Source organism: Lampris incognitus, chromosome 16, assembly GCF_029633865.1.
Source record: "Lampris incognitus isolate fLamInc1 chromosome 16, fLamInc1.hap2, whole genome shotgun sequence".
In the NCBI taxonomy this organism is placed as follows: domain Eukaryota; kingdom Metazoa; phylum Chordata; class Actinopteri; order Lampriformes; family Lampridae; genus Lampris; species Lampris incognitus.
In genome coordinates, this window is record NC_079226.1 from 10,548,006 (window position 1) to 10,561,803 (window position 13,798).

The window sequence follows — 13,798 nt, forward strand, 5'->3', positions numbered from 1 at the left end:
GCCGCCCAATGACTGCTAGGATAGGCTCCAGCATCCCGTGACCTGAATTCAGATAAGTGGCTTGGATAATGGATGGATGGATGGTGTTTGAAACAATCAATGGTCAGAAAGATGTCTTCATGACTTGTCGTATAATTGTCCCAGAAACAGCTCATCTAAAACCTTAATGCCCTGAATCGTACGCTGATGCGAACATTTGATAAAAATGACCCAAAATTACAGAAACTTTCACTATCCTTTTTTTTCTTGCTTATGCATGAAACTCTTTATGTTATTAATTATGTGATTCCAGTTTGTCCAAAAAGTCAAAGTGTCTCTTTTCATAGCAAAACCAACAAAAATCAGCAAGACTTTATATGGAGCCCACCGATGGCTTATGAAATGTTCGTTCATCCCCAAATCCCAGACATTATTCATGCTCTCCCAAGAATTAGATCCTGAAATACTGGAGGAAAGAGTGTACGTAATTAAAGAATACGTCTGAATAAGTATCTCATTGAATGAAATGAATAATTCTGTATTTCCAAAATTTCCTAGATACCTAAGTTACAAAAATGTGGCATCATCAACAAACCAAATCCAAATCCCTTCTGCTTTCTCACGCCAGAATGGAAACCCAGACCAGATAGCAACCCTTAAAAAATGTATAAAAAAGACACTAACAAGTATAAATCAAGTACAAGTTAAGTAGAAACCATTAATTGGTGTCCGGGTAGTGTAGCGGACTATTCTGTTGCCTATCAACACAGGGATCGCCGGTTCGAATCCCCGTGTTGCCTCAGGCTTGGTCAGGCATCCCTACAGAAACAACGGGCCGTGTCTGCGGGTGGGAAGCCAGGTGTGGGTATGTGTCCTGGTTGCTGCACTAGCGCCTCCTCTGGTCGGTCGGGGCACCTGTTCGGGGGAACTGGGGGGGGGGGGAATAGCGTGATCCTCCCACGCGCTACATCCTCCTGGTGAAACTCCTCACTGTTAGGTGAAAAGAAGCGGCTGGTAGCTCCACATGTATCGGAGGAGACATGTGGTAGTCTGCAGCCCTCCCCGGATTGGCAGAGGGGGCGGAGCAGCGACTGGGACGGCTTGGAAGAGTGGGGTAATTGGCCGGATGCAATTGGGGAGAAAAAGGGGGGAGGGGGAATGTACAAGCCATTAAGTATTGTTATTAATTTTTGCCAAAGTGTTAAGTATGTAGCAAGTGTAAAGTTTCAGTATACTGTTGTCAAGTTAACCTTTTGTGAATGCAACAAAAGTACAGTGAAAGTAAACTCTCTTTTTTAGTTTAAAAGAGAACTGCAAAGAAGTGCACTGAGGGACCTTTCTTTTTTCTAAAGGCAGGAGACATTTTACTTTTAGAGACTAGCTTCCACACTTTGCCCTGGTTGGACTTCGACAGAAAGCAGAGGTCGTGCCTGCTAAGTACTGATAAGAGGTTTTATATCTCATGTCAATATTCAAGATCATTCCTCAAACGCAAAATGACTGAGGGAGTGGACTGCTCTGCAGCCTCTTGTGTGAGTGCTATTAAGACTTTTGTTGAAAACGGAAAAACTCTGCTGGAGCTCGCCGTGAAGGAAAGCCAGGAAGGTAGGCTGCAGGACCACAAACACACCCACGGTGCTGCCACAATCTGTACCCCCAAAAAATTATGTTTCCCCATATCTCTGGTGTCACATCGCAGATACTTGGTATGAAAAAATAAAATAAATTTCTACTATTTTGGATGATCAACATGGTTTTGCAAACTGAGAGTTGACAATTGCAAATTATTGCCTATTGTAAAAATAATTGCAAATGCTTGTGCTTTCATTGTGCTGCTTTGTAAAACCATGTTGATAATAAAAAATAGTAAAAACTCAGTGAAACCAGCTACATGTTCTCCATGCTTCCTTATGTGAAATGAAAATGCAATAACTGTGTGAATTCATGTGTATTATCATGGCTATCCGGGTAAAAAATTTTTTTTGGATACAAAACTTGGCACCACAGGGGCGGAGAACTCTCGTCAATCATTAACTTTAACAAATGAACCCAAACAGACTGTCCGCTAACTTTTGTCAAGCTGAAAACACATTTTTTAATCTCATAGGATCCCTCCAGGACTTTATTCAACAGAAAATCCGGATCGAATGCGACCAGTCTCTTTTGGGCCTGATTGAGGCTGCCGCTGCGTTGTATAGAAGGTTTTTAATCCACCACATAAAAAGCCAATAATTAACAATACTTCAAGTTATTAGGTTTAAAACCAACTATGCTGTAACAGTAGTTTAAAAACAACTATACCACGTATTCAGCGTATTACATGGGTGTGTGCACCAGCTTTCATAGCATGACAGATCCACTTTACAATGTTAGTGAGGCTGCAGTAAATTCAGTTTTCACCTTTTCAACAGCCTGTCTGTGAAAAAGAAAAAAGATGCTGAAGACTTGTGGAGAAAATGGTATCGGTAAGGACGAACAGAAAACCACTTTTTTTAATTATCTTTTTAAGGTATATGTATATATCTGTGTGGAGGTGGCACGGTGGCACAGTGGTTAACGTGGTCGCCTCACAGCAAGAAGGTCCTGGGTTTGCGCCCCGAGGTTGTCCAACCTTGGGGGTCGTCCCGGGTTGTCCCCGTGTCTGCGAGGGTTTCCTCCGGGGGCTCCAGTTTCCTCCCACAGTCCAAAGACATGTAGGTCAGGTGAATCGGTGGTACTAAATTGTCCCTAGGTGTGAATGTGTGTGTGTGTGTGTGTGTGTGCCGGCCCTGTGATGGACTGGCGGCCTGTCCAGGGTGTCTCCCCACCTGCCGCCCAATGACTGCTGGGATAGGCTCCAGCATCTCTGAGAGCAGGATGAGCAGTTTGGATAAAGGCCAGATGGATGGATATCTGTGTGGAGATTGCTGATACCACAAAGATGAATGAATATGCACACATAGCAGTTTAACGTAGTAAATAACAATAATCTACATCAGTGGTATTCCAACATGTGCCATGGAGGGCCATGTATATAAAGGTTTTCCTTCTAAACCAAGACTACACCATGTGATTTCACCCGTTAGTCTCCCCCTGTCTGGTTGAAGGTGTGTCAGACAGGGAAATCAGTTGAGTGGAATAAAAACCTGCAGACACGCTTCTCTATGACACCTGACTGAGTACCACTGGCCTACATAATCCCTCACAGAGCTCCAGCCTTTAAACTACACAAGCCTCCAGATCTGTTTTCATGTGTCTCTTAGATAACACTAACTGCATTTTACTTCCAAAACGTTAACTTAAACTAATGTCTGACTGAGTCACTGCTTGGTCTCTTAAGCGTTGCTGAACTGCAGGACGCTGTGGAAGACTTTCTGCAGTTGGGAGTGAGTTCCTGAACATTGCTATTAACATACAACATTTTTAGTGTCCTTCCCTATACTAGTGTCTCCTGCTGACTGGTTGTGCTGGTTATAATAACCCAGGTCGAGTGGGATGCCTTTCTGGAGCACTTGGACAATAAGGTGTATCAGAGCGAGACAACACGGGATCAAGGTGCTCCGGCCAGATTGGTTGCACCCGACACGCAGCTCATCAATGCCAGGACTGGAGAGTGAGTTTAGTTTTCCAAAATAACAACTTTTTCTCCCACACAGGCTAACCTCCTCAATGTTTGAGCCGCAACCAATACTGTAAAGAACCGTTTCTACTGCTGATATCCAGCACTTTTAACTCCCTGTCAGTGTCAACCTGTGACATATCTTTCATTTATTTACTCTTGTGCAGTGCTACACAGTGGGCCGGTGTTCTGACAATTTATGCTACCTTGTCAAAAATTGCTACTCCTTGCAAATGCGAGGAGTAGAGGTGACGAAGAGGTGATTTAAATACATGGGGTCAACTGTCCAAAGTCACGGGGCGTGCAGAAGAGAGGGGAAGAAGAGCGTGCAGGCAGGGTGGAGTGGGTGGAGAAGAGTGTCCGGAGTGATTTGTGACAGAAGGGTACCAGCAAGAGTTAAAGTTTCCTAGATGGCAGTGAGACCAGCTATGTTATATGGTTTGGAGACAGTGGCACTGACGAAAAGACAGGAGATGGAGCTGGAGGTGGCAGAGTTGAAAATGCCAAGATTTTCATTGGGAGTGATGAAGAGGACAGGATTAAGAATAAGTACATTAGAGGGACAGCTCAGGCTGGACTGTTTGGAGACAAAGCAAGAGAGGCAAGATTGAGATGGCTTGGACATGTGTGGAGGAGAGATGCTGGGTATATTTGGAGAGGGATGCTGAATATGGAGCTGCCAGGGAAAAGGAAAAGACGAACGCCAAAGAGGAGGCTTATGGATGTGGTGAGGGAGGACATGCAGGTGGCTGGTGTGACAGAGGACGATGCAGAGGACAGGAAGAGATGGAAATGCATGAGCCGCTGTGGCGACCCCTAATAGGAGCAGCCAAAAGTAGTAGTAGTAGCAGTAGTTTTCAGTGTTGATGTGTAGACAGGGAAAACACAAGTTTTTGGCTTTTTTCAGGCTTCTGTTTGGCCAACATGGTTTTAGGGTTAGGGTTATATCGCCACCTGGTGGTTTGGCATGCTCTGGACAGTGCATTCATTGTGTTGAGTAACGTGGTTTTACATTTTCATTTGACAGAGATTTTCTTTAGACAGTGCTTGTGTGGACGAGATCTTTTTCTAAGAATGAAGGAGGAAAAAAAAACTCGTTTTCAAAAATACCCATGTAAGTGTGGACTAGGCATCATAATGGCCCTAAATAAACTGCATTACCCACGGGGCACTGGGGGCACCACGTGACACACCTGTCCCATTCTTGCCTGCCTGTTTTTCCTCTGTTGGCGGCTAGTCTATGTAATGTTACATTAACCTTACAGTAACAGCCTGAAGGAAAACTGGACATGGAGTGATTAGAGGTGCTTAGTTTGTGTGACACACTAAAAGCAGAGAGAAGAGAAAGTATTAGATTTCACCAGGAATACAAGGAACTAAGGGCATCCTAGCCTGATGATTTCACTGCACCACACACTAAAGCTAGTCAAATATTTTTACTCTGATAACTGAAACTGTTGTCGCCTTGATTAAATAAATGTATGCTGCGAACATCAGCAATATCTCCTAGTATCTTTTATCCACGTAGGAATTCAGAATGTAAATATAAATATATGCCAACATGTGAATAAGGGGGCGGGAGGCTCTGTAACTCAATGGTTACAGCTCATACCACACGGCCACATGGTCGCTGGTTCGATTCTGTCTGGCAACCTTTGTTACATGTCATACCCCCCTCTCCCTCTCTCATTTCCTATACCTCTCCACCGCCATTGTCTAATAGAGAAGCAAAAATATTCTTAAAAAAAAACGTGAAGGGGCGTACTATCACATTTTTTTCCACTTCAAGCACTGGTGCTACCCTTCATTCTTTACAGTAAAAGATTAACATAGCTTACATATAGCATACCATCAGTGTACTGAACTTGAAAACTCAACACAGAAGGCTGGGGATCAAACTTGGCAAGAATTTGTCTCTACCATGATACAAGTGTGGCAATTCAATATATTGTGGTTTATTTTTATTGTGATACTACGAACACTGCAATACATTTTGACATTTTGTAAACATTTTAGGAAACGAGTCAAAAAGAAAAAAAGATCAATACGCATTAAATCAGAGTAATCACTCATAGCTATTGTGACACTTTGTAACAACTGCTGTTGTGGTTCCGCGCAGCCCTGTCACAATACTGCTCCTGCCACCTAGTGGTCAGACATGGGAACTACACAATGAAGCAGCGCCACTGACGTGTCTTCTTTGTGTGTATCCTTAAAAATCGACGCAGTGTGTTTGAAAATCAATAAAAATATTGGAAAGCTATCGCGATATGCAGGCGTGCATCTTATCTTAATGCCCCCACAGAAAAGCAAGCCCAGACCTCTGCTGGTGTGGGACATCACAACTCTTTTGTACAATTCTCAATTCAATAAACATGTGAACATTTCCATTTAATCATATATTCAGTTCAAAATGAGCCCAATTTGGTTAAGCCCAGTCTAATTCAAGCAACCACAAATCAGTTTAGTTCAGCTTAAATCAATATAACTTTACAAATAGAAGCAACCGATTTTAAAACAAATCAACATCCAGTAATGCTGTTGGTGTTGCAAGTGGTTAACTCGGTAGATTTAACAGTACTCCGTGTTGAGGATCATTACCTGCACTGCTGTGTTTTTCTGTGCTTGTTGTGCAAGTTTTTTTTCTGCTTCTCTGTGCGGTCCAGAAGGCTGACGTTGGACAGATACCTCGGCAAAGGTGAAAAGATTCTGCTGGTGTTGATCCGCCAGTTCTCCTGCCTCCTTTGTCGTCTCCATCTTAAAGATCTGGAGGCCAATCAGGTAAAAAAAAACACACACACACACACACAGATTTGAACCAAACAGTAGCAGAACCTCAGATGGATAAGGTGTTCAATAAGACCTGGAGTGTTTAAAAAAATCACAATAAAGAGGCCTTATGCATGCTCAACAACCCAGGTCAGGAAATCACAGAAAGGTGAATCAATTCATCTGGACACAACCTTTACTGAGAGACACGTTTCCTCACTCATCTAAGTGACCTCTTCAGTCTCAGCTGACTGCAGGTGTCCCCACCCTTATAAACAATACAGTGGTATAACGCCCGAAACCAATGACCGGTTTCATATGCAAATTGCCGTGACCATTATTAACTAGAGTTACAATAGCCATGTATACTAGTCACAGAGGATTGGGGAATAGTTGCAATCACAGCATTGTAAGATGGTGACAGATGTACTCTTAGACCCCCCCCCCTCCCCCGGTTCAGGGATGGTCATTCCCTCTTCACATAGATGGCCTCTTTTGCCCCTTTTCCAGTACATGGCACCGGCTCAACTCGACTCGACGAGTGTCGATTTCCATTACCGTAACAGTACCTCCTCAGTGTAGTTGGTCTGCATTGATTTTGGTATCCGCTCGTTTTTTTTGGGACGTCGACAAAGGTGGCACCAGAAAAGCAGTAACAGTTACCAAAATGCTGGTACTTTCCAGTAATGGAGAAAGAAAAAGTTGAGTCGAGTTGAGCCAGTACCATGTAGTGGAAAAGGGGCATTTGACTCCCCGTTCAAACCAGGGTTCCTCTCCATCAAGGATGTGCACATCCTCATCCTTGAAAGAGTGGCCACTGGTCTGTAGATGGGTGTAGACTGTGTAGATGGGTGTAGACTGTACAGCCCTGGCCTGGCGTGTTTGCAAGGCTGGGGATACCTGCAGTCAGTTGAGACTGAAGAGGTCACTTAGATGACTGATGAAACGTTTCTCCCAACAAACGCTGTGTCCAGATGAACCGATTCACCTTTCTGTGATCACAACAAAGCTTTTCTATTGAACTGATACTGTCCAAAGTGCTCTGCAAATGGAATAATGAGAAAGCAGAAGCAGTTATTTGACAACACTATACAACTGACCGGGTTTATTATATGACTGTTGTACAGCAAGAGTATCTATTTCTGTTTGTCTGGCTAGCTGGTTTTCTATCTGCCTGTCTTTCTATCAATCTGTCTATGTCTATTTGTCTGCCTGTCTCTCTTTATTTATGTATGTCTATCTCCCTATCTCTATTTATCTCTGTCTGTCTATCTACATATCAGTCTTTCAATCTTTCTGTCTCTATTTGTCAACCCATGTGTCTATTTATGCCTCTGTCTATTAAACTGTTCTTCTGTCGCTATCTGTCTTTCTGTCTGTACTTTTTCTGTCTGTCTGTCTTTCTTTCGTCACACCCGTTTATTTCCTAAACTTTTTTTGCAGAGGGCCCTGGATGCACGCTCACTCAGAGTGGTTGTAGTGTCATTTGGCTGTCAGGAGGGGGCACAACACTGGCTACAGGAGACAGGTTGTCGGTATGACATGCTACTGGACCCGCACAGAAAGGTCAGGGCTCAATCCCAGCATGCAAGGCAGGTTGTGACACATTTTTCCGCATGGATTCACTTGAATAATATGAAAGATACGAATCATATTTTGGGGTTTGTAGCTGTACAGCACATTGGGCCTGGGATCGTCTCTGAAGAAAGTGTTGAATTTTAACAACATGCTCCTCTACGGTGAATACCTGCTCGCCAATATGGAGTTCCCCAGAGGCCTTCCAACTATCCAAGACGACATGTTCCAGGTAAAAATCATCAATTCAGGTGATCGAGGGTGAAGATACAGAATATTCACCCTCGAACCTCTGAGTTCATGGTGTATGATCTATGACTGAGAGGTTGGTGATTAGAGACCCCAGACCATCTGCTTAAAAGAGTTCACATATGTAGAAAAGTCTGTAAAAGTTCTTTAAGAATCCCACATGCCATAAAGAAAACTTCATACATCAATTATCCAAACCACTTATCCTGCTCTCAGGGTCACAGGATGCTGGAGCCTATCCCAGCAGTCATTGGGTGACAGGCGGGGAAACACCCTGGGATAGGCCGCTAGTCCGTCACAGGGCCCACACACACACCCACCCACTCACACACACACACACACACACACACCTAGGGACAATTTAGTACAGCCAATTCACCTGACCTACATGTCTTTGGACTGTGGGAGGAAACTGGAGCACTTGGAGGAAACCCACACAGACATGGGGAGAACATGTAAACTCCACACAGAGGACGACCCGGGATGACGCCCCAAGGTTGGACTACCCCAGGGCTTGAACCCAGGACCTTTTTGCTGTGAGGTGACCGTGCTAACCACTGCACCACCGTGCCGCCCTATAGAGAAAGAAAAAAAACCAACAAAAAAATCCTATAGAAAACATAAATATACATTTCATACTAAAATTAAATAGTTCTCTCACATATATAGTATATTATATATAAAAAAATCATTGAGATATTGTATAAAAATTTAAGGTGTCAAAAAGTGTGTGGCATTTAAGTCACTTATAAAATTCACGCTCTGTTTAAAACATGCATGATATGGTGCATGCATCCAGAACGAACTGCATGTGAGTTTAAACAGTCAAACACAGTAGAAGTCCACAATGGGAACTCAGTCCAAAGATGAATCCTCTCTAAAGTAAGAAGATTACGGTCCTAATTTTCAGATCGCCCTGTGATGACCTGGTGGCCTGTCCAGGGTGTCTCCCTGCCTGCCGCCCAATGACTGCTGGGACAGGCTCCAGCATCCCCACTACCCCGAGAGCAGGATAAAGCGGTTTGGATAATGGATGAATGGATGGTCCTACTTTTTAACTTGATTCAGTGAGAAATCAGGACATCGACCCATTTGCTAATTTTTCCCATTTGTTAAATTTTGATAGGTTACATAACAATGAAAAGGTCTAATGCGTTTAAAACATAGCACAACAAATTTGCCCCTCGCTGATGTGATTTTTATCGTTCATTTCATTGAATGAATAAATTGTATGCTGCCATTTACTGTTTTTTTTTTGGATTAATTTATACTTATAACAATCCACTGACAATCAACTATATAGTTTCAATACATGACTCATTTTGAAGTGTCAAAGTAAATCTAGACAAGTGTATTAACACTAATGTGATTAGATAAAGTAGATTATACACATTGGCTTCATGTTGAAGTATTACAACTCATTAACAACTGCCAGTCGAATCTGCTGGACCCTGTTAGCACCATTCATCTTATCTTTCACGTTATCGCCGCTCACCACTTCCCTGAATTGTCTGTTCACTTAATGCTTGTCACACGAAAAATACTAAGAATCTCTAAAATTAATCACAATTCATCTATACAGGACCTGTGTTTTGTTGTTTGTTTTGTTTTTTTGAGGGAACTTATTTACAATATGCTGACAAGTAAAAACGGTACAATAAATTGTACAGTAATAAAATAAATTTCTTACACATTTCATCAAGTGAGACAGACAACCATATAAGATTACTCTACATAATGATATTGTATAATATTCATTTCTAATATTTTACTACATATGAAAGGGGCTACAATCATAAGATTTATTATATACTTTATACTATTCACCATATATGATTTTTATAAAACTTTGCACGCATAATCATAGGTGATTTTTCCCCCCAGACCTTCTGCATTTGGGTGGGTCAGAGGAAATGAACAGGAAAGAGCTGCTCAGGGTTCACAGGGAAATTAACTATGAGCTCACAAGTGTCGAGTTTTGTTTATAATGCTTCCAATCAAAGTTACACTGATAAAGAGCTGGAAAAGCCCACAGTAAGAACAGGCTGACACAGTGGATGTTGATAAAGTTTATGAAGGTAAAGGTGTGTATGTTATAAACTGTATGAATGTCAAAACATTGTCTTCCCTCTTTCATAACATACCTCTGGATACTAAAAGTTGTTTTGCAGCTTGACAACCTCATGCTCTCCCAATGTCCTAAAACTGGGATTTTGCAGTTAGTTTTATGTTGGGTCCATTATCTCATTTCTCACTGCCTCTTTTTCAACATCAGTTCCATTTCCAAAGGGGAAAATTATATCAGCAGCTTGACCTTTATGACTTTTTTGACGTGGTGTCATTTTTTTTACCATGTTGTTTCTTTCAGCTGGGAGGAGACTTCATCGTGGATGAACAGGGGAGGCTGCTGTTCTCTCACCGCTGTCAGAGTCCCATAGACCGACCCTCTCTGAAGGACATACTGGCAGCATGAAACAGCATACATCCCCTTCTTTCACAATATTGAAAATATCTCCTAGATAGAAAACAGAATTTAAGCTAAAACTGAAGGGTAATAGAAATATCAGCCCTGGTGATAAAGTAGAGAAATTGGACCATATTGTGTGGAGCACAGATGGGGAATCTAGAAATGGACTAAGGCCAGTGTGGGTCATGCACTGAAATACTTCTATACTGTAGGGTAGATCAAGCAACCCCCACCCCCACCCCACCCCAAGACTTTTGTTTCTCACAGTGCTACCGTTTGAAACAACTGAAACATAGACTTATCAATCAAAGTTTAATTTGACTATTTATAGCATCCTTAACAACCTTTAAAAAAAAACATGGGTGCTTGTCCTCTTCAAGGGCACTTTTCGCCTTTTCTACCCCACAGTATACTGTGTACTTCTACACTGGCTGAAAATAGGAAAAGACAAAATATTCACTCCTGGGTTTTACTTCCATGACATTTGGTCTGAGCATGTGTCACGAAATGGCGATTGTCTTATCTTATGAATAAAATCCATTAAAATGTGAAGTTTTACAAATGTGTTGTGAACAATATTAAAAATATATATATCTTGTTTAAAATAAAACAAAAAACAGCCTGTTCATCACATCCCTTTGGTAATTTGTCAAAATGGTTTGACGTCCGGCTTCCGTGGCGCCAGCTACGCTTCAGTTCAAATTAGCTCAGTTTGAACGTAGGAAAGATTTACACTTTCGCTTAACGTTAACCGGTGGCACCACACAGGTTTAGAGCCAACAACATAGAGTTAAAATGTACCTTAAAACGTACACCTACCCCCCCTGGTAACAGGTGTAAAGGTCACTCTTAAGCCGATACTTAAAATGGCGGACGGGCGGGACTGACGCTGGGCGCCAACCGCCGCTTGACGTCCCTGTTTAGACGGTTTGACCAGCAGCCCATTAACAGTGACAACGCTACGGGTTTTTTCTCCATTTGCCTTTTTTTTTCTTTAACGCTAACTAGCCACTTACCGGTGATTAATATGAGGATTTCCAATCCTCCTTTTTTCGTTTGTTTTCGTTTTGTGACAGCCAAGACAGCTGCCGAGGCGCGGGAGGGACGAGATACGGACGTTACTTTATTCAGGCTGGTCATTGCCCGATCTGTACCGGAAGCCCGATTTATTCAACGCGCGGGCAGAAATGCACCTACTTCCGGTCAGACGTTTTTTGTTTTTTTTACTGCCACGTTTTTTATTGGCGTGTTTAAATTCCACATACAACACATAAAACAAAAGAAAGGGAGGAAATAAAAGAAATATAATTTACGGTAGTGTCTAGCATTTAAATAGAAATAATGTTGTCTTTGTTTTTATTAAGTATGAAATAGAAGATTACATAATTTGTTCTTATTAAATAAATAAATAAATAAATAAATAAATAAGCGTTTCTCTTGTTTTTGTAAAGAACTTCTGATGTGGCGCTAATGAAACAGAGGATTACATTTTCCCTTATTTAATAAAAACAGTTTTTCCTGTTTTCATAAAGAATATCTAATATATGGAGCCAATATCGTCATCCATTAACAAAAAAAGGCTGGTAAAACGCTTGCATGGCTTGAATAAAGTAATTATTTAAAAAAAAAACTAAATTACCCTATTCATTAAATTATGAAAATTAAATGTATATTAATTTATACTGTGATAAATTTTAACCTAAGATACTTTTGAAATTTACCAAATTTAAGTTGACCACTAGATTTTGGTAGCATTGTTAAATGGTAAATGGTCCTTGCATTTATATAGTGCTTTTGTAGTCTATCGACCACTCAAAGCACTTTATGTATGCCACACACACACACACACACACACACACACACACACACACACACACACACACACACACATACACTGATGGCAGAGGCTGCTATGTGTAATATTTGCTAGTAATATTTGATTTGCTAATGTCCCTTACGGCTTTCCGTAGCGCCACAACAAAGTCACGTGATGTACGTAACAACGTGAGTCGGAATCCGGTCGGTGAATAAACACCCAGCACGAGAGAAGTCGTCCTTGCTTTATTAATGTTATAAGTTAACATAGCCAGAGGGCATAGATCATTACATGGTGTCAGAGTAGCGGAGTTTAAATACCCAATATGGATTCGTACGGCGTTCCAGCTCCACGGATGGACTGGGAATCGGCGAACTTACCTGAAGCATGGAGACGATTTCGACAAACAACGGAGCTAATGTTCACGGGCCCCCTGCGCGGGAAGAATGAAGAGGAGAAATGCAGCTACCTCCTGCTCTGGATAGGGGAAAAAGGGCGCGATGTGCACAACACTTGGACACTCAGCGGAGAACAAGCCAAGAAGCTAGAAACGTACTACGATAAGTACACTGAGTACATCACCCCCAAAGCAAACCCGATTTATGCCAGATATAAATTTCATGAAAAGATGCAGGGAGAGAGTGAATCCTTCGAACGATTTGTAACTGAGCTAAAGCTCCTAGTCAAAGACTGTGGCTACCCAAATGCCGACGAGATGGTCAGGGACCGCATCGTGTTTGCCACCAACTCACCCAGAGTGAGAGAAAAGCTACTTAGCCAGGGAGCTGAGCTAACGCTAGAAAAGGCCATAGATGTAGCCCGCTCACACGAGCTAGCAAAGCAACAGCTAAAGTCTATGGGCCAGGGCAGCACACATGAAACGGTGCACGCAATAGGCAGAAAGACTTACAAACCGAACGCACCCAAAGCAGCTAACGCTAACTTCAGACAAAGGGAGGGTAACGTTAGCACCGCCGCTAGGGCGTGTAGCTATTGTGGAGGGCTACACGGCGCTAAAGCCACTTGCCCAGCTAAGGGTAAACAATGCATTAAATGCAAGAAGCTCAATCATTTTGCTAAAGTATGCAAGTCTAGCTCCCAGGGACAGACAAAGTACTACCGCGGCACAGTACATGCCGTCGGAGAGAACCCAGAAGAGTACACCACTGACAGAGAGCAGGAAGAACTGTACTTCGACAACATTACAGTGGAGAGCACCGCTGTGGGAGAACAGACAGAGCTGTACATAGACTGCATCTCAATAGAGAACAACGGAAAAAGCAACGAGCAGGCTTACGTAGAGGTTGGAATTGGCACACCTCCACAGAAGGTAAAGTTTAAACTA

At 42.3% G+C, this 13,798-nt stretch overlaps 1 protein-coding gene across 1 annotated transcript; it reads left to right on the top strand.

Annotated features, from left to right (window-relative positions):
• The first annotated feature begins 1,450 nt into the window (after window positions 1-1,450).
• LOC130126800 (uncharacterized) lies at window positions 1,451-11,204 on the top strand. Its single transcript, XM_056296431.1, has 9 exons — window positions 1,451-1,584; window positions 2,087-2,180; window positions 2,391-2,444; window positions 3,299-3,344; window positions 3,444-3,571; window positions 6,244-6,358; window positions 7,790-7,912; window positions 8,016-8,153; window positions 10,539-11,204. The coding sequence occupies exons 1-9, from the start codon at window positions 1,476-1,478 to the stop codon at window positions 10,641-10,643; spliced, it is 912 nt and encodes a 303-aa protein (XP_056152406.1). The 5' UTR covers window positions 1,451-1,475; the 3' UTR covers window positions 10,644-11,204.
• Window positions 11,205-13,798: the final 2,594 nt, after the last annotated feature.

Bases quoted from the DNA above. Each gene is read 5' to 3' on its own strand.
- LOC130126800 (XM_056296431.1), top strand. From the start codon at position 1,476: ATGACTGAGGGAGTGGACTGCTCTGCAGCCTCTTGTGTGAGTGCTATT. The intron at 2,445-3,298 runs GTAAGGACGAAC...TGGTCTCTTAAG, and splicing joins TTGTGGAGAAAATGGTATCG to CGTTGCTGAACTGCAGGACG. The intron at 3,345-3,443 runs GTGAGTTCCTGA...ATAATAACCCAG, and splicing joins AAGACTTTCTGCAGTTGGGA to GTCGAGTGGGATGCCTTTCT.